We start from the raw sequence: 25,901 nt of genomic DNA, 5'->3' as shown, positions 1-25,901 counted from the left end.
TCACCAGCACAACCAGCCCCATCTCGGTGCTCCCATCTGCTACAGCAGACCTGGCAAGGGCTGGAGACCCACTGGAAATGTCCAAATTACCATATCAGCTGTGGCTTGGCTGTGGGTCCTGCTCAGTACCCGTGGCTGGATGCTTTCCGCTGCTAATTGGGATCCTCGGCTGTCTCCTGGCTCGCTTGCTGTCCTCGCTGGCTCCCTTGGTGCTGCGTGTTGGCAGGGAAAGCGGTGAGATGCACCCAAAGGGTGCTGGGCGTGCATGCCAGGACAGCCCCTGGCTGGCGTGGGGATGCAGGGTCAGCGGTGCTGCAGCTGCTGGGGACAACAGCACAAACCTGCATGTCTTTTGCCCTTTAGAAAGATGTAAATATATTTCTTCATGCTTTTGTCACTCAAACCCAGCTGGAGCTATTTAAATAGTTGGAGCAATTTGAATAATGGAAGCAATTTAAATACTCTGCAAAAGCCCAGACCTCCTGTTGAAGTCTGTCAGCCCGTGCTGGCAGTTTGGGTCAGTGGTGACATGAAGCTTTGACACCGAGGTGAGGGACGGTGGCACTGTGGTGTGGTTAGGAACATGCAGCACCCCCTGCTCTTCCCCGTGATATTTAAGATAACTTTGCTCTTTTTGGGGTGATCACAGGCTCTGCCAAGAAGCATTTTTGGGCAGCTCAGCTGTGTTTGAGCTCCTCCTCTCCTCTTGGGGCAGTGGCTGCCATGGGTGCTGCCACAGCCCCTGCTTGTCCCTGGGGAGCACCCAAAATGTTCAGCTGGTTGTTGTGATGTGGAGACAGCAGCTGCTGCTGCCCAGGGGATGCTGAAAAGCAACAAACTTTAGGAGTGTCAGTCCAGCTGTCAGGTCCGTACTGGAAGAATTAAGTGAATTTTTCTCTTTTGATGGCTGGCGTCTGAGCTGAAACACCTCCTTGGCTAACAAGGCGGGTGGTAATTAGAGTTGTGGCTGGATAAAAATGGAAGCAGGTTGTTTACTGAGCTGTGGATTTATCCCTGGCCTGGTTTGTGGAGAAACCTCAGAGTTATTTCCCTTCTGCAGGGGCTGGGGGGCAGCTCTTGCCAGCTGGGGCACCTCTGGGTGCTGGAATCGCCACCTTTCTCCCCAAATCTGACTGCGGACAGGCACAGCTGAGCCCTGCAAGGACAGGGAACATCTGCCTGTGTGTCAGTGGACCTGGCGTCCCCCCAGCCACCTCTTCCCTTCCCCCTGCTTTATTTATAGCATTTCGCCAACATCTGGAGTTTGAGCCTGTTCGGCGCTGGTTGACTCTGAGACGGGGAATGGAGCTGTGTGAAACATGTGTGGCCAGGGAGGGGGGACATGGGGGACCCCCCAGTCCTTCCCAGCTGCGTGTGGGGGCTGCAGCGTTGCAGTGGGGGCTGAGGACCATCCAGGGGCCAGTAAGCCCCGGGAGCATCCTTGCTCTGATTTTCCCAGTGATGGGTGGTGGGATTGCTGCCATGTCCTCACCCCACAGCAGAGACCTGGGGGTGCTCTGCCCACGCCTTGCATTGTGGTCCTGCTTTCTCCCTGGGCTTTGAGGCTCCTTTGGCATTTACCGTCAGCAGTCAGCCCTGTCCCTGCCCCCTCAAAGTGTCACTGAGGTCCCCCTGGCCCTAGGGGATGCAGGGCTACAATAACCCATTTTCTGGTGCTGCTTTAATGGGAAAATTTGAGTCATTCCTGGGGGAAGGGGAATGAAACCCAGCCCTGCTGTAGGTCCCTGGCAGGGCAGTGGATGGAGCAGCAACCCCACTCTGAGCCCAAAGCCTCACTGGTTCTCCTGGCAAATGGGGCTGTGGGCAGCAGTGGTGAGAGCTGCTCCTTCTCCCAGCTTTCCTCACCTTTGTGGTGTGAAAGGCAACAGATTTTCACATCATGGACACAAGGACCCCTGTCCCATTCGCAGATCAGGGCTGTAAACATCTGCTTAAACTTAAGTGCATCCCTAAATCTGAGTGAAGGCAACAGCCTTTGAGCTTCCGACAAAGTTGTAGTAATAATAGCGCAAATTAAAGCTTGCCCGCGGCTCGGCTTCCACTATAACCGTCATGCCAAGGGAGGGTGCCTGTGTTGGGGCGGGTGTCAATGGGCTCCTTGTTCTGGCGGTGCTGTGGCCCCAGGCCCTTCTCCTGCACTGGTTTCTCCTCCTGCTCAGCTCCTTCTCGGTTCCAGCATCATGCCTTGCTGCTCTGCCAGCCAGTGTTTGGGTTTCGGTTGGGATTGGAGCTGCCCTTCTTGTCTGCAGCCCCCACAGGTGTTTGTGCATCCCCCTGTGCATCCCTCGGAGCCCAGTGTCCCCAGCCCCGGTGGGCTCTGCTGGTGGAGGTTTTCTTTGCAGGGAGCAGGCAAGCAAAGGAGCCATTTTCTGACCGAAACCACATGTGAAAGGAGAGGAAACGCCATGGGAGCTGACTTGAAAGAAAATATGTTAACAATGTAAATTAGGCAGGAATGCTCCTGCCTGTGTTTTCTCCAGCTAAGCTGAGCAGAGGCGAAAAGGTTTGACATGTCACAGGGTGATCTGGAGCCTGGAGCATGTCCAGGTGGTGCAGTTCCCAACAGCAGCAATCAGAGCCGCCTGGGCTGCCCCAGGAATGGGTGAAGCCGCCAGCATGGGGCTGGTGATGGGGGCATCCCCTGAGGTGGTCCCAGGAGAGACTGAGCTGATTAGGTGACAAGCTCTGATCTCCTGCGATGACGCCAAGGTGGCCGTCACCATCACGCCTGTGGCAGATGAGCTGGGCTTGGTTTGAGCAAATCCCCGTGTTCGGGGGGGTGAGTGGGGCTAGAGCTCCCGCTCCCATTGCGGTTCCGCTGTGGGACACGGCCAGCATCCCTGCAGCCGTGGGGGTGTTCAGGGGTGAACCCACCTGCTGAGGTGCACAGAGCATCGTGGATTTGGCGCATTGGGCTGCAGGACTCGCTCAACCCACAGTGTGCCAGCACCCACTGGGCTCCTGCGGCAGATGGTACCGACCCAGCTTTGGACGTTAGACTAGTGCTGTGTGTGTGTGCTCAGCCTTCTTCCTCCTCCTCCTCTCCTAGGGGACTCCAGAGAGCTGAGCATCCATGCTGACACCAGTGTTTTATTCTTGGAGTAAACCCCTAAAGCAGGACTTTTCAAGGCATTTTGGCGCAGCGCAGGGAGCTGCGGGGCTGGAGCTGGTCCTGGGACCTGGTCACCACCACCTCTGAGCGTCCCAGGTACAGGGACACCTGTGGCTGTTTCCGCAGGTTTTGGGCCGGGCTGTCCTGTCTGGGCTGTGGCAGGTTTGTGTTGTGCGGCACCCACATTCCTGCCTGTGTGACAGAGCTCTTTGAAAAACCCTTTTCATCCCCATCCCTGCTCAAAGTCGTGCTGCGGGTGATGGTCTGAAGGCACAGATGGTTTGGTGAGTTGGTGCCCATCAGAAAGGTGATGGGCAGGGGTCAGGGGGGCACAGGGAGAGCCCCATTCCAGAGCCAAGCATGGTGAGCAGGTCTCTGGTGCTGGTGGCCTCATGGTGTTGAGCTGGGGCTCATGTGTAGGTGCTGGAGCCAGGGAGGGACTTCTCTAGGGGCAGGTGGGTTTTGCTTGGCCAGCAGAGTTGGGGGGCTTCTTTGTTGGGCCTCGAAACCCAGGAGGTGGGTTTGTGTCAGGAAACAGAAAAGACTAAAGTGTGGGCGGTTTGGTGCTTCTGCAAATGGATTTTGCTTGCATGGAAATTGGAACATACTAATTAATTGCATGGAAACTCCTCGTTAATTGGAGCCGGTGACATTTATGGTACTGGCTCAATGGGGGTCCCCAGCTACCAGCAGCAGCACTGGCAACTCTAAGGGGGGGTGGGAAAAGTCAGATGCTGCAAGAGTTGTGATGAGATTGTGAGAGCTGGCAACACCCAACCAGGGTGGTTTGCGCTTTTATTGAAAGCATTTCATTGTTACTTAATGTCTTGTTTGTGCATTTTTAAATGGACCAGCTTGAACAGTGTTTCCGAAACCTTTTTCCTTCTGAAATGATGATGGTTTGCGTCAAGCGGCAGCTCCAGTGCTGGTGTGACAATGCAGCATTTATCTGCACACACACATACCTGTGCATGGGTATAGACAGTGATGCTTGTAGGTGGAGTGTGACATTCCATTGCTGCTTAATCCAATTTATGAAATTACTAGCCCCTGTTAATATCTGGATTCCTAGAAAAAAAAGATTTGCTTCATTTTATGATTTTTTTTTTGCATGCAAATCAACAAAAATTAACTGCATTTTTTGTCTCTTCCTAGTATGCATGTGAATCTAACTTACCTAAACTGGCTTATCTGTTTTTGGTGTGTAAAAGGGCAGTGAATGTACCACCGTTACAGGGAACGCTTTCCTCGCAGGGTTTGGCTTTCACAAAGGCAAAATCCCCCCGGGAGCTTAGGAAATATCTTCCCAGAACACAACCAGGGAAACGTTGGCACGGGTCGAAAGGAAAATAAATAGCAGAGCTGGCAAAGGCTGCAGCAGCTCCGTGTCGGCAGAGCACGTCAGTGCAAAGTGCTCGAGCATGTGCTTGGTCTGGGTGAGGTGAGGGGAGCCCAGTCTTTGCTTAATCCCAGAGAGGGGCTTTGCAGAGCTGTTCTCTAAGCCCTGTTTTTCCCAGCAGCCGAGGGTTGTGTTAGCGGGAGGTTTTAAGAGCCCAGCGAAAGCCCCAGATCATCTCTGCAGGGGGATAAGCAGTTTTGCCTGAGGATTTCTGCTCAGAACAGATGCTGAATTTGGATTTTAAAGTTTGTTTATTTTTTTTTAAGACAAAGATCTTGAATTCATTGCGGTTAAGGACCTTGATTTCAAGGGTTTTGTGGTGAAAGCAGAGCAAACCCACATAGGACGCGGGACCAGTTACCACTGTCAGAGCCAAAGGGATCCTGCAGACGAAGCTTTTCCCTGTGTGGTTGGTTTGTTGAGTAATTTGATTTCTGTGGCGATCCCGGGGGATCTCCCACAGGCGGAGGGACTGTCCCTGCCCAGCCCTGGGGATCCCCATGCCAGGATGGCAGCTACAGCGCTTGCTGCATTTTTGGGTGATTTTTCTCAGTATTTTTGCACTGCTGACCCTATAAAAATGGAGCAAGAGGGAAAAGGTTTAAAAAAGTAATTTCTAAACCCAAATAGGGTTACTGCTCTGCTTGCGGGACATGTCCCCTCTCCCGAGCTGCGCAGAGCCCCGTGTGTCCTTTACGGTCGCGCGGATCCGACCTTCTTGGGCTGGTTGAATCATTTCCTGTTTTCTTCAGATTCTGAAGAACTGGGAGGCGAGCTGGAAATGTTTGTGGTGGGGTGAACTGACTGTGCCGGGGCCATGGGAAAAATCCCGGCGGGCTAAATCTGGGGAGGGAGCGGGTGCAAGCACGGGGTGGTGGCAGCGGAGGGACCGGTCCTGTCTGTGGATGAAGCTCTTGGGGATGTGTCTGCAGAACCTAAGTTTTATCCATCAGTGGATGTTGCACTGATGGTGTCTTCCCTAAGAACTGATCTGTGCATTGAGGTGTCGATGCCAAGAGCATCTCCCCAGGCAGGTGCCTGTAGGTCGGAACAAATCCCCTTGTATCACAGCAAACAGAGCGGTTCATAGAATCATTTCAGCTGAAGAGACCCTCAGGATCATCGAGTCCAACCATAACCTAACTCTAGCACTAACCCACATCCCTAAGAACCTCATCTGAACACCTTTTAAACCCCTCCAGGGATGGTGACTCCACCACTGCCCTGGGCAGCCTGTTCCAGTGCCCAACAGCCCTTTACATGATGAATTTTTTCATAATATCCCCTGGGGCACGTGAGGACCCTGTGGATGGCAGCTCTGTGGTGGCAGCAGGACAGGTCCCTTGGCTGGTTTGGCTCTTGCAGTGCAGGGTCCCTGTGCAGCTGCAGCCCCTCGGCATCATCTCTGGGGTTCCCCACACCCCCCACCCACTGGGGACGAGGTGCGGGGTTGGTTTGTCGTGGTGCCTTTTGACTGAGAGAGGAACATGAATAAAATTGCCATGTGGGTTTTTAATTTGGAAGGAAAGGCTGTGAGAGATTTCACTAGAAATGTGATCTGAAAAAACGTCTGTTAGCAGGAGGGGAGTGACACGGTGTTTCTTTTAATGAAAGATTAAAACTCAGATTTTTTTTTCCTTAAACCACAGATGAAAATGAAAACCCGGATCGCCGAGGCGGCTCTTCCATGAGCCATGGGCTGGGAAGGGGCTGTGGGGATAGCAGCATCCAACAGAATGCAACATGTCCTGCAGCCCTGGAGAAAAGCTGGAATTTGCTCCCCGAGCCGCCCTGTGGAGCCATAAAGCGTTTTCTATGGGATGGGGGAAGGCACTAAGCTCCTTGCACGCTCCTGTGCCATCCTTCCTGCAGCTTTTCCATGCTGTGGGGAGCCATGGGGTGTAGGGTTCATCACCCTGGACCCCACGGCCCCTCCGCTGGGAGCTGATCATACCCATGGGTGATGCCGGTGTCACCCGGACCAAGGGCATGGCACTGCCGTAAATAAATAACCGAGGTTAATCCAGTGTCTCGGCCCTTGGGTTTGGTTCCTCCCTGCCTGGGGTTGCGGCCGTGGGGCTCGACCGCTGCTGGGGGGGTCTTGGCGTATGGGCAGACTTTATCTGGGCTGCTTCTGGTGAAGGAAATGCATTTTTTGTTTTGTTTTAATTTTTTCTGGAAGGGTTTTGGACAATTGATTTTCTAAAATAGACTCAATGAGAGGAAATTCATTTGTTAACCTGTCCCTGTTCAGGGGAATGGGAGGACGGGGTGCAGATATGGTGCTTCCTTGGCAGCTTTAGTAATGATCGCATCTGCTTTAGAGCAAAACCTGTAGATTAACTGCCCTGTTTTTTCTCTCCTCACCCTCTCCGCTGTTAAACAGGATTTAAATGGGCAGAAGGAGCTGTGCCCGCGTCTCTGCCACCTGAAGAAAGGCCCTAACGGCTACGGCTTCAACCTGCACAGCGAGAAGTCCCGGCCGGGCCAATTCATCCGCTCGGTGGATCCCAACTCGCCAGCCTCCCGAGCGGGGCTGCGGCCCCAGGACCGGCTGGTGGAGGTAATGCCATGGGGGCTCAGCACCCCTTCCCCAGGAAGCCTTTTGGGGTGTCCTTGGCATCCGCCATGCAGGGATGCTCAATCCTGCCCAGCCTGGTAGGAGCGGTGGGTCCTGTCCCCCTCTCACCAGGTGGGGAGGAGGCAGCAGAAGTGATGGGACCTTTGGGAAGCCTGAAGCTTGCGCACACCCCCATCCTGTGCCCTTTTCCATCAGATTCCCCCATATTCCTCCGTAATATGGAGCCATAAGACTGTTGTGGGTGCTTGGGTAGTGGTGTTGCCTGGTTCTAGAGCTGAATATGCCCGCTGTAGTGCAGAGGTGCGGGGACACGGGGACCCATCCCAGCGCAGGGGAGGGGGTGGCCGCTTGCCCAGCCACCCTCCGGGCCGGTGTCCTGCTGTGGGCATGGGGATGGGTCGGTGCCACCAGCTGAACTGCCAGACAGGCGTTTGGTAAAAAGAGGGGGAAAAAGCTTTGCAGAGATTTTAAGACATGAAACTGAAAGATAGGGGGGGGAAAAAATCCTCTTGGAAGCATCTTCCTGGTCACCAAGCACTGAACAACATGAGTTTTGCTGTGGCTGGGCATCGCCCTCCCTTCGGCTTGTTTGTGTTTGGTGTTTTTCCTGGAGAATGGTTGGAGCTGCCTGCACTGCAGACAGGGCTTGAGCCACGGAGGAACAGGCAGGGATCAATCTGGCAGCTGCACCCCTTTTATTTCTGCACTGTGGGAGCACATGGATGTCCCCAGCTTGGGGTAATGTGTGAACCCCAAACCATAGCCCTTGTTACCAGCCCCAGCGGGGAAAGGGGATTTCACTCCTGGAAGAAAACACTCTTAGGGAATCGTGAAGATGAAAGCTATCACCTGCTTTCCAGCCCTGTGGGAGCTGCTGCTGCTTCCCCAGCACCTGAAAGTTTAATGCTGGGAGCAGAGCGGGGAGCGGGATGCCGGCGGCTCCCGGCAGCGCGGTGTCACGGCGAGGGGTGTGTTATTTATTGATGGGCACTTGGCAGAGCGCCTGGCACACACAAAGCGGTGAGGGGTGAGATGGTGAGCTCAGAAACACGATCCCCTCCCTGCCCGTTCTCTGGGGCTTTGATAAATTTTTGATGTCTGGGCAGGCTGGGGCTGCTGGGGTGAGGGGGAGCAGCCCTGGGCATGAATCGTAGTGACCTGGAGTGGCAGGAGGGTGTTGCTTGGGACAGATTTGGGTTACAAGCCAGCAGCTGAGGTTGCCAAAGCCTGGGGAGGGGGTTCCTGTTCCATCCCAGCTGTTCCAGCTGTGTCCTGGCCCTCAGGACCTGCTTCTACCCCAGGTTTGTGTTTGAGCATCCCAAACACAAAGGGGAAGCCAAAGTTTTGGAGTTGGCCTGGCTGAGTTAGCATATCTCTCTGCCTTCCCCTGGGCAGGCACCTTCGGGTGCCAAGGGCAGGGTGGGCAGTGGAGGGTGGATTGGGCTTTGCTAGAGACAGACTGGAGTGTGGAAAAGAATTTATGGCATAAAAGTGGGTCCAGCAGTGAGGAGCCGGGCGGTGCGGAGACCTTCCCCACAGGACAAAGGGTGATTCATTCCCCACCCAAACAATACCTCGAAATCACAATTGTCCCCTCACTGCAGGGAACAATCAGGAGCAGGGGATCATGTTCCCTGGTAGGTCCCTGCTTGCACGCAGGGAAGGGAAAAATGAATCTGTGCAGCAGTCACAGCAACTTGCCTGATGGGAACATGGGAAATCTGTGGTTTTCCATTTCAGAGGGATGAACAATGTGGTGATGCTGCAGGGCCAGGGAGCTGGATGCACCGGTGATACCAGCCACCTGCCTGTGGCTGTACCCTGTAGGCAACCTAAGACACCTGGGACATGTCCCAGGTGAAGGCTGGGTTTAAAATCACTGCAGAGAGCAGCTGGGGTGTGTGGGCAGGACCAGGGTGGGTGAGGTGGTGGTGGAGTCAGGGGCTGCGGTTCCTGACAGGATATGGGCAGAGGTGGAGGTGGGTGATAACACCAAGGATGCTCTGACAGAGGGACCAGGCAGCTGGGAGGAGGAAAAAGCCTGTAGCCTTGCTATCGTTCCAATGTAGATTAAAAAAGGGAAATCGCATCCCTTAGGGGACAAGGAGGCTGCTCTGGGTGTGTGAGAGCTGGGAGCAGCATCTCTGCTGCGGGGGGCACAGACTTGGGTGCTGATGCTGTCGCTTTGCAGGTGAACGGGATAAACGTGGAAGGGCTGCGGCACTCGGAGGTTGTGTCCCACATCAAATCCCAGGAGAATGAAGCCAGGCTGTTGGTGGTGGACCCCGAAACAGATGAGTACTTCAAGAAGCTGGGGGTTACCCCCACAGAGGACCACACCAAAGGTGAGACCTTGCTTTCCTGGGGTGACCCTGTTCTCGTGAGTCACTGTGTCATGGGTGGGATTCCAGAAGCGAGGGAGAGTCACGTTTCCCTTGTTTCATCCCTCCGTGGTTTCCTGAGCACCACCCGGCTATTTATAAATACTGAGAATACTTCCTAATCTAGCCAAACCCCAATTTGTTATTTTGACGTAGTGAATGATTAACTTGGGAACTTGCTGCTGTGAAGTGGCTGAGACAAAGCAGGGTGGGATTTGGGGGTGCTGGCTGCTCAGTGAGGGATGCTTGCATGGGACCGGTTGTCTAATGGGGTCTGGGAAGCTGAATTGATGGCTGTTCCTCAGGCTGCCCCATTTTTCGGCTGCAGCACCCGCACCCTGGGAGATGGAGTGTCTGGTGTCAGAGCAGGAGGACCCGCAGAGCTGGGGTGTTGGGAGGGAGAACATTAATGCTCTTTGCTCTGGCGAAGGAGCCTCAAGAAGCACAGGAGTCAGTGCTGTGTGTGCGCAAGGGGAGGGTTTCATGCTGCAGTGATCACAGGGGTGGCTACTGCAAGAAGTGTTTTCTTTATGTTGAAACCTGGCAGCAAAAGCTGCCTGTCTGCTCCGCAACCTGTTGTGCTGCGTCTCTGGGATGGGGAGGGAGCGGGAAGCTCCCCCTGGCTCAACAGGGAGCTCTGTGTCCCTACACAACCGGGCCTTATCTGATGGGCTCTCTTGGGTGCTTAATGGGGAGATTTGTCCAAAGAAACGGGTGGAACAATGCGGAGAAGCGCGCGGGGCAAAACCGGGGTCAGATGCTCTGCATGGGTTTGAGGAGGAGCCGGGGCGAGAGCTGGCACCGGGCAGAAAGGAGCCCTTGTCCCCAGGGTGAGGACATGGCTGGGGACATGGACACGTGGGGGGTGGTTGAGCCCCTGCCCTGGCTCTGCAGCTCAGTGCATCCACCAGGGATTGAGAATGGGCTCTGCCTGGCCGGTGACAGTCCACGTGTTGGTGACAAAGTGCTCTGGGAAATTCTGTTGTTTGCAGGATAAGAGGAAATAATAATTGTGGTCTTTAATCCAACTGCATTCACCTCAAGCTATGTCGAAGCCTTACAGCTGATCCTAAGCACCTTCACCTTTTTGACAATGAGTGTATTTTAAGAGCAGGATTAAGATTAGGAGCAGATTAAGAAGAGGATTAAATATTTTCATATTTCCAGACATGCCAAATTTCTGGACTTTGAAATTACTTTTTTGTCTAGTTCCACTTTATTAATGCTTGTTATTTGAATCTCAATTCTCATTTAAATTATCTTTTAGCTTCTTACGATACCAGAGAATTTAGCGTCGTGCTATAAGCTGACTTCCGACGACCAGTGCTCAGAGCTTATCAAACTGTAAACGCGAGTCTGACATTCAGTGTGATAAACTACTCAACACCGCAACAGCGGCTTTTTCACCAGCGCACTCTCAAGCCAATGATTTGGGTTTATTTATTTTAAATGGGAATGCGCCTTGGTCTGCACGAGGAATCCCTAGGGCAGCCGAGCCTGCATGTGGTGCAGGGCGACCGTGGCTTTGGTGCTCTGCAATTAGCCCAGTGTTTCTGTAATTGCCGATCGCATTTGGTGCCATGCACTGCTCTTACTTTGCTGGATTTTGGGTTACACAGCAATGTGCATCCACATCATTTTCTGCTGGAGACATGCTCAGCAAGGGCTTTGCCCTCAGAAGCTTTCATTCATGCTCGGCATTATTCAGTTATTAATTCTGCCACAAATTACCGCATCTGTTAGCCCGGGACATGGTAATGCCTTTAGCAATGCCTTGGTTGTGGTGACTAGCAGCTCATCTGCATAAAATTTGCCATTGTGTGGAATACTATTAATGCAAATTGTTGGAAGTGAGGGGAAAAAATATGCCAGGGTACCTGAGGAGTGGTTGGTTTGCCACAGGCTGTTGTGATGCCTTCAAGATGCTGATTTTGGTGAAGGACATTGTGTTGGTTTTTGAGATTTCTGATTAAAGAGCTTCTGAAGAAAAATTACTTAGTAAAAAAAAAAAAAAGGGAGTGTGCTGAATTTAGGGCTCATGGAAGGAAGTTACTTGGTCCCTTTCCTGGAAGGTGTGTTTTTTTCTGATGAAAACTGGGTGAAATGAAGTCAGGGGAATTGGAAGGAATTTGGTTGCAGAAGGGCACAAGGGCGATGGATGGGCTTTTGAGGAGCACAGAGTCAAGATGAGACACCCGGAGCTGATGGTGGTGGCTGATGCTGAGGGACACTGAGCCTTGCAGCGCCCCCGAGTGTATTTACTGTGGGTTTTCTGTTCGTGGTCTGCAGGTGTGGTACCCCAGCCCCTGACAAATGGATCTGCACAGACTCAGGTGAGTCCTTGATGTGTGATGGCTGTGGGGGCCGAGCAGCATCCCAGGTTGGCCCCATTTAGGGGAAAGTGTTGGAGGGATGGGGGGGGCCAAGCTCCTGCACTGGTTTTCTATGGCTCCCACCCATCACACGGGACCTGTTGGGGTGACATGCCAGCCCGCAGAGCAGGGGGGTGCTCATCATGTCCCCAGGGCCTGCTGGTTTCAGCCTCATTTAACTGCTGGCCCCAGGGATGGGGGGAGGCGAGTGGCTGCCCCTTGGCAGGATGGGGAGCTGGTGCTGGGGTCTGTCTTTGTGCAACCTGGATTAACATTTTAATTTCTACCAGCTGAACGGAGGATCCACATCTTCATCTCACAGTGACCTTCAAAGTCCTGGGAAGGAATCAGAGGTAAAACCTCAAACTTTCCCCCTCCCTTTTGCATGCTTGTCTTATGTTGCTTGTGCACAACGCTTTTCAGTGCATTTCCAGTTCTGTCTCGCAGACTTGGGTACACTTGTATCTACTCAGCAAGCAAAATCCAGAGGTTTTGTCATCCCTGCAGATGTGCAGGGGTAAGGGCAGCAAATGAATTGGTGCTTTGTTGGGCAGTGACTCATGCTTGAATAGTGTGAAAGGAGAGGTGTAAGACAAAACGATGTCTTAAAGAGTTTTGGACCTTAAGTGTAATTATACTGACGAGCTCCAGGGCAGGAGGTGAGGCTGGGAGGGCAGGAGGAGCAGAGCTGTGAGCTTTGAGCGCTGCTAACAGGAACAAGGCAGGCTAAAATAAAACAAACAAAACCAAAACAAACAATGAAAAATTGTTTTTAGCTTGGAGCACAGTGAATTGATCAGGGTGTCTGGAGGGGTGTGGATGTGGTGACCTGCAGGACTGGGGCTGTTGCTGTGGTGGAGCCGGGCTGAACGCCGCACATCTCGCTGTGCGAGGTGAATGAGCAACCAAAAGTAAACACGAGGCATAGACTGGTATCCTCTCGGTGGTACTAATTTAGTGGGCTTGTTTTTTCTTAAAATAAGAAGTAGGGGATTTCTAAAGTGCTCAAAAAGTTATCTTTAGCATGAGGCTCTGCTAAAACTGCAGGGGCTCTGGGAGGTCTCTGCCGGTCCTTGTGCTTGTGCTGTCCCCTGCCCTGGGATGGCTGACGGCAGCGAGTGTCCCCACAGCCTCTTCTTAGCCCCCCAAGCCTCTAAAGCATCTCAGCCACCAGCTGTGTCTGAGAGCCATGGCCAAACGCCTGCAGTCTGACATCTCTGGTTCTCCCTGAGCATTAAATAATGCGTGTCCCGATCTGATGGCTGCTGCCTTGGGAAAACCTGGCTGTGTCCCGGTGCCCAAGTGCAGCAGTTCCTCCCATGGGGTGATATTTGAGCTGTTCAGAGATCCCTTTGCCATCTCTGCATGGGAAACCGGGGCTGATGTGGGGGGGTTGCCTGTGGCTCTGCCCCCCAGCTTTGAGCCTGGTCTGTTTGCACAAGCCACCACCCCGTGCAGTTTGCATTTATTCATAAGCCAGAGCAAAGCTGGAGCCATTATCTCATGGCACTGGTGGAGGACCTGCCCATGGTTATCAGCAGGGCTTGTGCAATCATTATTTTGGAGTTTCGCCGGTGTGCTAGGACGGCAGTGCGAGCAGGCAGGTTTTAAAATGTTCCCTTAAAACTGAAGGGCTTGATTCTGTTCTGTGATTGTGTATGTTGGAGAGGGGCCAGAGGAGCCACCAAGATGATCAGAGGGCTGGAACAGCTCTGCTGGGAGGACAGACTGAGAGATGGGGTGTTCAGCCTGGAGAAGAGAAGGCTCCGGGAGACCTTGCTGCACCTTTCCGGACTTAAAAGGGACCAATAAGAAAGATGGGGACAGACTTTTGAGCAGTGCCTATTGCGATAGGACAAGGGGTGATGGTTTTAAACTAAAGGAGGGAGATTTGGGCCAGACATGAGGAAGAAATTGTTGCCCCTGAGGGTGGTGAGAGCCTGGCCCAGGTTGCCCAGAGAGGTGGTGGATGAACCATCCCTGGAGGCATCCCAGGCCAGGCTGGACAGGGCTCTGAGCAACCTGAGCTGGTGAAGATGTCCCTGTCATGGCAGGGGTGGCACTGTGGGTTGGGAGGGACCTTCCCAGCTCCCAAATGTTCATGATTCAATACAGTTCCCAAAGCAAATGCTGCCTTGACTGGTGTGTGATGGTGGCCGCACTGGCCATGGGGACACAGGCAGGAGCTGCTGCCCTCCCACGTACCGCTGTCCCCACCTCAGGTGCTCCAGGGGCAGATGTGTGCCCAGGCAGGCGAACGTGGGGGTCTCACTGCACCCCCTCCCTGTGGTCCTCAAGGCTCACCCTGCTCCCTCGTTCTTGCTTTCCACCCGCACTAGGGGCTTATTTCTCAGTTTCCCAGCGGAGCAGCTTGTTTTCCCTTGGGCAGCAGCTTCTGTTTCTGCTTTTCCACTTCCAGCTGTGGCAACTAAACATTCTTCAGGAGAGGGGAAAAAAAGAAAGCGGGGGGAGAGGGGGGGGCAGAACAAAACAAAACGAAAACAACCACAAAATGCAATGTAGCAATTAATTCTGTGGGCACGCAGATGCTGCTGCCGCCAGTGAAACCACAGACACAGCATGAGGGAGGGACTTTGACCTTCTGCTCAAAAAAACCCAAACAACATAAACCCACAAAAACCCAACAAACCCCTGTGTGTTTGCTGATCGTGCACACTGGAGGAAACGCCTCTGCTGGGGCTGTGGGGGGTGAGACGCTGCAGGACCCCCCGGCCAGGGCTGACATCTCCCCTCCCTTGTTCCCGCAGGATGGAGATGTGGAGAAGAAGGACCCGTTTGAGGAGAGCGGGCTGAGCCTGAGCCCCACGGCCGCCGAGGCCAAGGAGAAGGTGAGGGCCAAGCGGGTGAAGAAGCGAGCTCCGCAGATGGACTGGAACAAGAAGCGTGAGATTTTCAGCAATTTCTGAGCCTCGCCGGTGGCTCCAGCCACCGCTCACCTGCCCCTGCCCTGGCTCGGACATTTTGCAGGTGCCTACGCCCTGTGTCCATGTGAGATGCTTTGTGCTCTGCTCTTCACTGGTTGCTTCTACAAGGCGTATTTTAAAGTCTGTTTTTTTTTTTTTTAAATTTTTTTATTATTGTTATTGTTACTCACCAGCGATTCTCATAAGACAAATGTGACCAAAGCTCCTTTTCTCGCTTGCTCTTCAGCCTGGCTCTGGCCGCCTGCCGTCCCCTGTTCCTATGAGAAAGGACTGGAAGAGTTTAACTCTTGTTTCTTACCTGCAGCATTTAGGCTTCTCCTACTTTTTGTTTATAGTGTAGGGTGTTTGTTTTGGTTTTGCGGGTGTCCCAGGCTGAGCCCCGTGGGATGCTCTGTGCCCCCGCAGGGTGGGGTGTCCCTGAGGCCCCCTCCCCGCCACCCCATCTGCACGTTAACTACTCACACGATGGGAAAATGGACAGTGGCTGTAAATCGCTCTTGTTGGCTTTTGCTATTGAAATGAAAAGTTTTTGTTTTTTTAATGAAGTCTCATATGTTTCCAGTTAATTTAGGAACCTCCCTCCCCACCAGCGACTTCTGCCCTGGCAATAAAAGCCCCTTTTTCATCCCTGACAGCTCTGCGGAGGGGAGAGGGCAGGATTTAAAAACAAAACTGTCGATGCAGCGCTGAGCTGGGGGGGAAGGCAGGAGCGGCAGGGCCCTGGGTGCTGGAACAGGATCCGTGTCCTTTATTTCTGTTATTACTGGGCTGTGTTTGCTGCCTCCAGCCCCTGAGCGTGACCCAGTCCCCATCTCCGTGTCAGGAGCGTGTCCTCTGAAGCCGTGGGGTCTCCGTGGGGCTGGCTGCGTGTGGTGGGGTGGGTGATGCTTTGCCTTTCTGTGGACTCCTTTGGAAACACCCTGCTCATGGGATTAGAGCCTCAAAAATGGATCTTTACAGCATTACAAATTAAGCCCATTTAAGCTCTTTATTACTTGCCTTTGGCTGTAAATGTGGGCAGATGATTAAGAGGTTGCAGAGGTGTTTTACAAGCCTGTCCCTGCCTGGGATTTCAGCTCAAACGCCCCGGCAGCAGCAGGAGGGGACCAGGCACAGCAGGATGGGCGAGTACGAAACCACTTTCCCCAGCTGAATGCAAATGGCAGCAATCGCTTGGATGTCAATGAGCATTTTAAAACGCGGTGCTGGGATTTTGCCATGTGTTAACTCCAGCACTACTGTGTTACCAGCCTTTGGGTTGGTCAGTGCTGTGGATATTGGAATGTATTTCCTGAGTATTGAGCTAAACGGTGCCTTAGAACCTGGACTGCTGTCCTGGGCAGCGGGTTGGTGTGTGGAGCTGGGACATTTGGCTTCTCTGCGGCTGTTGGCTGGTGGGCAAGACAGCACGGACAGCCTAGTGGTGAAGGAGATGAGTTCTCTTTTAGGAAAGGTGTCTCTTAGGAATGTTGATGGGCTGAACAGGTTGAAAATAATGACTTAAGAGAGGAAGCAGTGCAGGTGTTGGGTTATTGGTGACAGGACTGGCGGGGGGATGATGGCTCAGGATATGGAGACATTTGCCTCCCCCCAGCACTCTTCCCTACCCCACTTCAAAGACAATTACCTGCTCTCTTTTTGATCCCCTAAATATTTGCTTCTGTAAATCGGTAATCTTTTGAAGGAGCTCTTTTTTCCCTGGTATGCACGTTGCTTCCTATGCCCGCATAACCGAAGCTCAGGCAGTGCCCCGGTGTGTGCGGGGCAGAGCGTTCCCCGTATCGCTGACCCAAACTTTGCGCTCTCCGATGCATGTCAGAGAGCAAAGACATATTGTAAATACCACATCTCTCATACAAGACTGGACCACTGTAGTTAAGGGAGGGGGAAAGAACATGTAGTTTTGAATGCAGATCAAAAGAAATCAGGTGTGCAACTCCATACTGATAAGATTATTTTTTTTAAAATCTTAATCTCTGCTTAGTCCATGGAAACTGCTCCTGGTTAAAGCACTTATCATATTTCTGACATCTTGTAGCTCAGTAGTAATTATTCAGTTCCTGTACATTTAACTTGGAAAAAAAATCAATACAGTATAAGGCTATCAGCTGCATTGTAAAAACATAATGTACACTGTAATATCAGTAATAAACTTGGTTTCCCATGTACTGAGTACTTACTTGCTTGTTCCTCATCTGTTCGGTAGGGAACTCAGAGCGGAATTACAGCCTTCTTTCACACATTATAAACTTTGCTTCCTCCCTTGCCTATTTAAAGAGTAGCTGGAATTATTCCTTTGAAGCTCTACAATGAAGTCAGTGCTGCCCTTTCTTTGAAGAACAAAATGCAGGCGGTGCTGGTGTCCCCTCTGAGGCTCCTGTGGCCACTGTAACCATTGCTGGCAAACACCAAAGGATGATGCTGCCTTGTCTCCCACCCCCTAGCTCTGCATCCCCCTGGCTCTTCTGCTACCAGGATCCAAAGGTCGCTTGTCCAGGTACTGGTCTCTTCTCATCCTGGCTCCTGAAGCCTTCAGCTGTATTCATCATAGAATCACAGAACAGTGTGTGCTGAAGGGACCTTCCCAGCTCCCCCAGTGCCCCCCCTGCCATGAGCAGGGACATCTTCACCAGCCCAGGTTGCTCAGAGCCCTGTCCAGCCTGGCCTGGGATGTCTCCAGGGATGGTTCATCCACCACCTCTGGGCAACCTGGGCCAGGCTCTCACCACCCTCAGGGGCAACCATTTCTTCATGTCCAGCCTGTCCTCTTTTAAATTAAAACCATCACCCCTTATCGTAACAGGCCCTTGCCTCCTGGGTTGAGCAGCAGCTTGGCAGAGTGTGTGCTGCCGGCTTGCAGTTTGGTGAGGTCCCTGTGCTCTCCTCCCCCTGCCCTGTGTCCCACAGAAGTCAGAAAACCTCGGGGTGGGAAAAAAAAAAACAAACACAAAACAAAACCCAAAAAACAAACCACCACCTTTATTAAATGTGTATTTACAAACAGCAGCAGGTCATGTAGGACAAAGCGTTTCTCTCTGGTGGCTCCTGAGGCAGTACAGCCCGGGCACACTCAGGCATTGATGCTGGGCTGGAGCCCTCAGCACTGACACAGCAGGACTGCTGTGCTCTGAAAGCCCCTTTTTCCTCTGGAGAGCTCAGCATTGACAGCGGCTGCTCCCTCCCTGGAGTGGAGGCTGCAGCAGCCCCATTTCCCTGCAGTCACACAGCCAGCCCCGTGCAAAGCCCAGCTTTACCAGGGCCCAGCTCCGAGCTGCTTCTGAGCCAAAGCAGCTTTGTTGCTCTACGAAGACTGGATGATCCCTCAGCATCTCTTAGCAGCTGGGCAAAGGTCTCGATTGAGGCACTCGTTGCAGCGAGGATTCACAGGCAGGCAGGTCTGCTGGCCAAAGCCCACCAAGAGCCAGTTTATCTCCCTCCAGAGATCCCTACGGCAAGAAGAAAACACGAGCGTTCCAACACAGCTGCTCAGAGGGGTTAAAGAACAGCTTGTGCTTTTAACTGCATCCCTTTCACCTACTGCTGGTTCCTCTTGGCTCCCTGAGGTGCCTGAAGGCAGGTTCCAGCCTCCTGCTAAGAACAGCCCTTCCTGATCCCTCTGGCCTGGGCTTGGGGGAGCCCAGGACAGACACACAACGTGCCCATGGTCATTCTCATCTGCTAATGCATGTGCCAGATGCAGAGATGCACCAGAATACCTGTCAGCTGCATTTGGTACTAAAGATTAAGCATCAGTGAAGGCAAAAATCCAGCCATAGGCTGCTATTGCTGTGGCCATTTGCATCAGCAAAGTCCTGTGCAGTAAAGCACCAGGCCTGGCTCATGGAGGACTTGTCTAGGGAAGAGCCTGGTATCAAGACCTCCAGCCACATGCCCGCCCTAGTTGTGATCGACACATCTGGAAACAAACAAGGGAAACAACCAAGGACTTGATAATCTTAAGGCTCTCTTCCAGCCAAAATGATTCTATGAGGAGCTGAGCTAACGTTCTGTGATTCTGTGAGCTGCTGCTGCAGCTCTCTGGGAAAGGAGAAACACCTGCAAACTAGTTTTCTATGCAGAGGGGGGACCCAAAGTGCAGCCACTGAAGATGCTGTGAGCAGGATTGTGTGCAGACATTCCCCTGCAGCTTGTGTGAGGGGCTGGGGGTCTTGGCCTCACCTGGGCAGCCAGTCCTCCAGCGCTACCCGAGTCTCCTCAGGGTGTCTGGTCTCCTTCTTCACCCACTTGAGCCTGTTTGTGATCCTGTGCACGTGGGTGTCCACAGCTAGGAAGGGAGAGCCCAGAGTTTAGGTGGGGGCAGCTGCACCTGAGCAGAGAGAGAGCAGAGCCAAGAGCTGCCAGTCACGGCACAGAAGGTCCAGCCCCACACAGGCTGCTGAAACAGGAAGGGAGAACTGCTCCCCAAACAAACATGCTGTTTTCCTCCTAAGCCCTGAGCCAAACTCAGGCCGGGATGGAGATGTCCATCGTGCTCACGCAACCTGCTCCAGCCTTCCTTCAAAGGCTGGCGTGGCAGCCTGGCCCGCTTTCTCTTCCTCCCTGTGTTTCAGCTGACGTTATGCAAGTCGCAATCTCTGCCCCTCAGTTTACCCAGATGGAAAACACGTTTCATAATACCTACCGACACAAGAGGGTTTGTGAGGCTTAAACAAATGTTTATAAAGTGCTTTGAGCTAAAAAGCTCTGAATGCAAAGTGTATTATTGTTAGATCAGCCACGATAAACCTGTCTCTATGGCTAATTGGGCAAAACCCAGGAAATTGCTGTAAACAGGAAGACTAAGTCTTGCCTCCTAAATCAAAACTGAGCACACAATTATTTGGAAAACAGTTGGCTACTTTGGCTCCCTCTAGACTTCCCTCCCCCACAGCAGGGAGAGAACAGACCCCAAGCACTGGTGGATCTATCGCAAGAGCCACATTTGGTCACTGAGGGTCACTAGCAGGGCTGCAGGAGCTGCCACCCGCGCTGACCCTGGGCTGTGGCAGCTGTTCCTCAGGTGACACCACTCCTGCCTTTCCCATGGCTCCTCTGTCAAGCAGCAAGTACATTTTGAACATTAATCTGTCCCCAGAGGCCACCCTCAGGCTGGGACGCCGATTGTCCAGCCCCATCTGCCGGCTGCCACACGCAGCTCCGCGGCCACTGCGCTCCCCGAGCAGCACCGGGCAGGAGCCGACCTGCCCTGGGCCCATCGCTGCCGCGCTCCCAGATCAGCGCTACGGCACACAGCCCCACGGGCACCACCACGTGCTCTCTTCAATAAACATGGCAAATAAACAAATGCACCTGTGGTCACCTACTACCCAGCCACAGGAACTAAAAGGTATCAGAAATTCTGGAGCTACAGGTTGCCCGAGACTGTTTCTTTCTGCAACTCACCATGAATTACTGATTTCTAAGCCCTGCTTGTGCCCTCTTATGGCTCGCCAAACAGAAATCCCAAATGAAATTTGTCTGAATAGAAGCAACCCTGGAAAAAAAATAACTCCAGACTACGCTACCACTACCCAAATCACAGAATTCCCCCCACTTCTTTTTCACTTGACACCAAGGAGGTTATAAAGCATTTTTCTGTGAGCACATCTTTTGGGATGCCTCCCTGAACAGGCAATACTTGCAACACTTACCAGCATGTGAGGGGAGGGAGTGACTGCCCTGGGGGATTTCTGCTATCAGATTTGGGGAGAAACAGTAGCTGGATCCTTGTTGAAATCCTCCAGCAACTCATCTGCTGTGAGTGACCGAGGGTCACATCCTGCACCCACCCAAATTCTCTGCAGGTGACTAAACCCAAGCGATGCCATCAGCAGTTTACCCAGCTGCGATGGTTCCCCTCTGCCCAGGGAAAGGATCTGGAAGGATTTAGGAAAGGAATGGGGAAAACGCAGCCCAACCTACCGATCCCCGACACACTGTCCCAGGCGATGGTCATGGCCAAATGGGCCATTTTGGGCCCAACTCCCGGCAGCTGCACCAGCTCCTCCACCGTTCTGGGTATGTCACCCCCATATTTCTGCTTCAGGATTGCCGTCGTCTGCTTTATGTATTTCACCTTGTTCTGGAAAACCAAATGGAAAGGCAGGAAATCCAAGTTGCCCTCCAATACAGGGAAAATAGACAGTTTTTTCTTCATATCCAATCTAAACCTCCCCTGGCACAACTTGAGGCCATTTCCTCTCATCCTGTCGCTTGTTCCTGGGGAGCAGAGCCCGACTCCCCTGGCTCCAAGCTCCTTTCAGGCAATTCAGAGAGCGAGAAGGTCTCCCCTCAGCCTCCTGTTCTCCAGCTGAACCCCCCAGGTCCCTCAGCTGCTCCCATCACACTTGTGCTCCAGCTCCGTTCCCTTCTCTCAACTCACTCCAGCACTCCAAAGTCTTTCTTGTGCTGCTTCCCTGGGCCTCTGAGCTGTCCCAGACAGCGCGTGGGAGCAGAGGACAGTGCAGAGGGTTCCTCTACATGCACGCTAGGTGCTGCTGCATACTGCACTCACCCTCCAGAATCCCACAGGGTAAATCATCTGCCCAAGCGTCGCATCATCCATCTGCAAAATCCTGTCGATGGTGAGGCCGTGCTGCCTCAGGCGCAGCATGGCGGCCGATGTCACCTGGTCCTTGGTCTGGCTGGAGAGCATCAGTGAAAGCAGAACTTGGTAGCGCATCACCTGGGGAAAAGATGACACTCCAAGATCTCTGAGAGGATCATGCAAGTTCTGCTCTGAAGCAGCTTTGGAAAATCCCATCCCTTTCCCATCAGAGTCCAGTGGGAACTGGGTATCTGGCTCCAGTGAGCTCCTTAGGAAACCTGATCTAAAGAACCAGGATGACAGGGACTGGGAGATGGAGCTCAAACCCCAGCCACACAGGGTTCAGCCCAGAACATTCAACTCCTGTTTTTCAGTCGCTTTTTCCCTCAGATGCAATTCTGACCCCACTAGCATGAGGGAGATGATGCAATTAACCTGGACTGACCCAGGACAACGTGGGCGACGATTCCCCCTCCAGCTCTCTGACAGACAAAGTTTACAAAACTGCAGGCGCACCAAGAAAAATCTGCGAGCGCGTGGAAGCAGGGTGATCTCTGCATGCAGGGAAATCAACTGAGGAGCACTGCTGTGTGCTGAGGCTTACAACATCCACTTTTTCTTGGAAGCAAGAACCCTGCTTCCCTTGGGAAGAGGAGTTATTTCCACAACATGCACCGTGGTCCCCCCGGCCCTGCAGCTGCACTTGGTGCCAGCTCATGCGGCTACAAAGCATGTGACACCATCCAAATCCAGAGTCCAAGCGAACTGTTTTCCACAGGGATCTGAGCCCAAGGCGCAATGCCAGCAATGTGGACAGTGTCACACGCGCTGGAGCTGCACAGCTGTGTCTGCGAGACCCGTCTCACAGAGCCCGCAGGTCGCTGTGCAGCACAGGGCTCTCAGGGGCTCAGCACCACAGCCCCACTCTGCTTTGTTTTTTGTGCTGTTGCAAACAGTCCCCTGGCAGGGAGGTGCCATTGGGGGCTTTGATTGTGTTCCCAGGCTCAGGGAGGACAGTGCCACCCCAGCGTGGCCCTGCCTTTCAACCAGTATCCCATTACATGTGGGCTGCAAGAAGGGAAGAAGCCAACCTATGCTTATGTGCTGCTCTGAAGAGCATGAAAGCAGCTTGGAAAGCTTTTTCTTGGCTCCCCCCACCTTTTCTCTGTACTGTTTTTCCCTTGTATTACAGAGCCATCCTGCTGGATACTTTCCTTGGACTCCTACAGAGGTTTTTAAGAAAAAAGGGACATGGCTTCATGCCCTGCCAGCCAGCCCCAGAAGTCACTGCCACAAAACACTCTCAGGGTTTTCACTCCCAAGTCCAAAATCATCCCATTTTGCCTCAGCTCCTACTCACGGTTCAGCCTGCAAACTCTTCTGGCAGCAGTATAAGCAGAGGACAAGGACCTTCCACAGCTGCATTTGCTACTTGGTCTCTAACATGCAGCACGGGCTGAACATGAGCACAGAACAGCTTTGAAAATACCCTCTGGCCTCAAGTTGTGCCAAGGGAGGTTGAGGTTGGATCTTGGGAACAATTTATTTCCGGAAATGGCTGTTGGGCATTGAACAGGCTGCCCAGGGCAGTGGTAGTTACCATCCCTGGAGGGGCTGAACAGACACGGAGATGAGGTTCTCAGGGATGTGGGGTAGAGGTGGGCTTGGCAGTGTTAAGTTAATGGTTGGACTTAATGATCTTAAAGGTCTTTTCCAATCAAAATGATTCTTTGATTTCACAAGGACTAACCGAAGCCAACAAGCCCAGTACTGTCAAGGAAGCAGCTGCCTTTCCTCCTCGAGCAGGACAAACAGTTTCACTCACACACACAATTCTGCAGTAACCTCTTGTGGGACCAATCCCAGCCCAGAGTCCTGATACGCCCTGCGTTTATTTTTCTGCTCTGTAGACACCCAAAGCGGTTCATATCCAGGGACAACAGGAGGATAGGGGAGGCCAGAGGACTGCAGAAGCAGGGCTGTATTTTCAGGTGCAGCGGGGTGTAGTTACCTGTGGAGGTGCGCTGCTGTCATAACATTTCTCAACTCCCATCTCATCGACTGGAGCGTCTCTGTTCCTCCTCATTTCGCGGATCCGCTCCAGCTGCTGCCGCCAGTCCCGCGGCTCCCAGCGCAGCCTCTGGGGCTCAGGCCCCCCATGCTCGGCACCATCCCCCTTCCCAGACTCGTAGGCGATGGCCACACTCTTCCTCCTCCTGCTGCGCTTCGGGATGTCAGCTGTGCTGCGGACCTGGCTCACTGCAGGAAACGGGAGAGATTCCCAGGCCTGAGTGGGGGACAAAGCCACCTCTGTCACCCACCAGAGCCCAACCCTGTGCACCAGCAACCCCTGGGGGGGCCCTGACAGGCCTGGACTCGTCTTCTCCATAATTACAACCCAGCAGCGACACCTCACACCCACGCAGCCCTCACTAGAGCCAGCCCTGGGGGGAACGGCTGGGAAGGGCCTGGGGGACAGGTGACAAGAGCAGGGGACACGTGTCACACTGTGGGGACGCGTGTCCCAATCACACAGGAGGCTGCTAAGGACACGGTGCATGCCTAGGCCCTCGCACAGCGCCTCAGGCGGGACCGCCGCCGATGCTGCCACAGCCCTGGCTCTCAGGGGCCGAGACGAGACCCCGAGGCCCTGTCCCCCGCCTGGGCCGGGCCCTCACTGCCCGCGCCGGGGGCGGGGAGGGCCGCACACAGGAAGCGTGATCCCCAGCCCCGGGAAGCACCGATCACCCCCCTCGCGGTACCTCCAGCCGCCCCCCCGGCCCTGCCGAGCCCCCGGGCCGCCGCGCTCCCCCTGCGGGCGGACGCAACCGCGGCCATGGCGGCGCCGCCGCGAACTACCGCTCCCAGCGTGCCCCGCGGCGGGCGCCGGAAGAGGCGGGACTTCCGGTGTGGGCGGGGGCGGCGCGGAGCGGGCCGGGGGCGGCGGGGCCGGGCGGCGGGTGAGTGCGGGAGTGCGGGAGTGCGGGCTGGGGGAGCGGCCGCCCCGGTCCGGTCCGGTCCGTTCCCGGGCGGGGGGCGCTGCCCGGGCCGCGGTGCGCGGGGACTGGCGGGGCCCAGCGGGAGGCGGGGCCTTGCCGTGCGCCGGGGGTGTGTGAGGCTGCCCCGGTGTCCCCCGCTGGGTGTCTGTCCGGGATTGTGGCGTGTCCCGGGATTGTGGGGGGAGGCTGTGGGGGGGTCCCGATATGTTTGGGCGGGACACTGCCATGTCCCTAACATATGGGGTGTCCCGTGGGCTGCGGTGTGTCCCCAGGACTGGGGACTATCTAGTGTCCTCTGGCGATGTTGGGCTGGGAGCCCTGGTGTGTCCCCGTTGGGTGTCCCTAGGGGGCTGTGGCACGTCCCGGCGTGGTGAGGGGCGGCTGTGGGGGGTCTCGGCATGTTGGGGAGGACACTGCCATTTCCTGGGGTATGTTAGGGGCTGCGGTGTGTCCCCCGGGGCTGGGGACTCGCTGTGTCCCCTGATGATATTGGGCTGGTCATGGGCCGTGGCGTGTCCCCTGGCCTGGGGGCTGCCGAGTGTCCCCTTGTGGTGCTGGGCCGGGGGCCGTGGCGTGTCCCCCCGGGCTGGGGGCAGCACCGTGTCCCCTGGGGTGTCAGGACAGGATCTGGCGTGTCCCCGGGTTCGCTGTGGTGTCCATGGTGTGGGGTGTCCGTGGCATAGCCGGGGGGCGCGGGGCATGGCCGGAGGTGCCGGGGCTGTGCGGAGCCTGTTCCCAGGGCAGGGGCTGCGAGGAGGGGGTGTCCTGCTCTGGGCCACATCCCCGAGGAGCAGCGGGTTGGGGTGACAGTTTCTGAAGGACGTTGCCGTTGCTGTAACGCGTGTGCTTGTTCTTGCTCCCCCACTTTCTCCTCGCTACGGCAGCATTTGGATGTTCGAACGCTCAGATTTGTAAGTCCTTCCTCACATCTGGCTACTTGCAATGTCCGCTTGTCCATTGCTTTCGGACAGGAAACAGGTTCTTCAGCTCACACCCCCCAAGAAATCTGTCTGTGGTTGTGATTATACTTCAAAAATCAGCTCAGCGGCTCTGTGTGGGCTGTGGTGAAAAATGGAAATCCCGAGCTCTCCGTTCCTTGGGTCGCTGCGTGATGCGGGTGCTGAAGGCAGGAGCAGCGCTGGCTCCTCGTTGTTTCGTTCTCCCGCATTTGAAACAGCTCGAGACACCACAACTGTTTGCAACAGCGACGTTGTGACAGCTTCTTGTTGTGATGGGTGGTTGTCCTGTGTAGGGACAGGAGCTGGACTCAGTGATCCTTGTGGTTCCCTTCCACCTCAGCACATTCTGTGATTTTATGGCTGTTACCAGCGTTTTCCTGCTTAAAGGTTCCCCAGGGCCTCCCGTACCAGAAACCTTGTTCTGTGTTTGCAGGGGCTCGGCGCTGCTGTCAGCAATGGCAAAGCCTCAGAGCAAGGATTCCGGACTGAAGGAGAAGTTCAGGAATCTCTTGGGGCTGGGAACGTCCCGGGGAAGTTCAAAGTCATCAGAGGGCAAGCAAACGGAGTTTATCATCACTGCGGAAA

General features: G+C 54.2%; 2 protein-coding genes across 5 annotated transcripts in view; one reads left to right on the top strand and one right to left on the bottom strand.

The window, feature by feature from the left end:
- The window catches only part of NHERF2 (NHERF family PDZ scaffold protein 2), a 34,250-nt gene extending 17,275 nt beyond the window's left edge, over window positions 1-16,975 (top strand). The window contains exons 3-7 of the mRNA XM_080353757.1: window positions 6,919-7,095; window positions 9,305-9,458; window positions 11,784-11,827; window positions 12,157-12,219; window positions 14,635-16,975. Of these exons, the coding sequence (XP_080209883.1) occupies window positions 6,919-7,095; window positions 9,305-9,458; window positions 11,784-11,827; window positions 12,157-12,219; window positions 14,635-14,793 (597 nt within the window). The 3' untranslated portion in view covers window positions 14,794-16,975. The remainder of the gene's footprint in view (window positions 1-6,918; window positions 7,096-9,304; window positions 9,459-11,783; window positions 11,828-12,156; window positions 12,220-14,634) is intronic.
- Window positions 16,976-17,770: 795 nt separating this feature from the next.
- NTHL1 (nth like DNA glycosylase 1) lies at window positions 17,771-24,215 on the bottom strand. 4 transcript variants are annotated; one of them, XM_080354186.1, is made up of 6 exons: window positions 24,121-24,215; window positions 23,370-23,617; window positions 21,326-21,496; window positions 20,734-20,893; window positions 18,991-19,096; window positions 17,771-18,257 (listed from the first exon to the last, which is right to left on the bottom strand). In XM_080354186.1, exons 1-6 carry the CDS (start codon window positions 24,194-24,196, stop codon window positions 18,134-18,136), a joined length of 885 nt encoding a protein of 294 aa, XP_080210312.1. In that variant the 5' UTR covers window positions 24,197-24,215; the 3' UTR covers window positions 17,771-18,133. The 4 variants fall into 4 exon arrangements, 3 of the variants coding, with proteins under 3 accessions (XP_080210312.1, XP_080210311.1, XP_080210313.1); XM_080354185.1 differs by lacking the exon at window positions 24,121-24,215 and having other exon boundaries at window positions 23,370-23,884; XR_013922887.1 differs by lacking the exon at window positions 24,121-24,215 and having other exon boundaries at window positions 18,215-18,257; window positions 18,991-19,138; window positions 23,370-23,889.
- Window positions 24,216-25,901: the final 1,686 nt, after the last annotated feature.

This window comes from Nesoenas mayeri (assembly GCF_963082525.1).
Source record: "Nesoenas mayeri genome assembly, chromosome: 15".
Taxonomy (NCBI): Eukaryota; Metazoa; Chordata; class Aves; order Columbiformes; family Columbidae; genus Nesoenas; species Nesoenas mayeri.
This window is presented reverse-complemented; position numbering and strand designations above follow the sequence as displayed.

Excerpts from the sequence above, each read along its gene's own strand:
- NTHL1 (XM_080354185.1), bottom strand. The coding sequence starts at position 23,747 with ATGGAGAAGACGAGTCCAGGCCTGTCAGGGCCCCCCCAGGGGTTGCTG. Across the intron at positions 20,894-21,325 it reads ACCCTGTGGGATTCTGGAGG|AACAAGGTGAAATACATAAA; the intron begins GTGAGTGCAGTA and ends TTGGTTTTCCAG. Across the intron at positions 18,258-18,990 it reads CTGGAGGACTGGCTGCCCAG|GGATCTCTGGAGGGAGATAA; the intron begins GTGAGGCCAAGA and ends TTCTTGCCGTAG.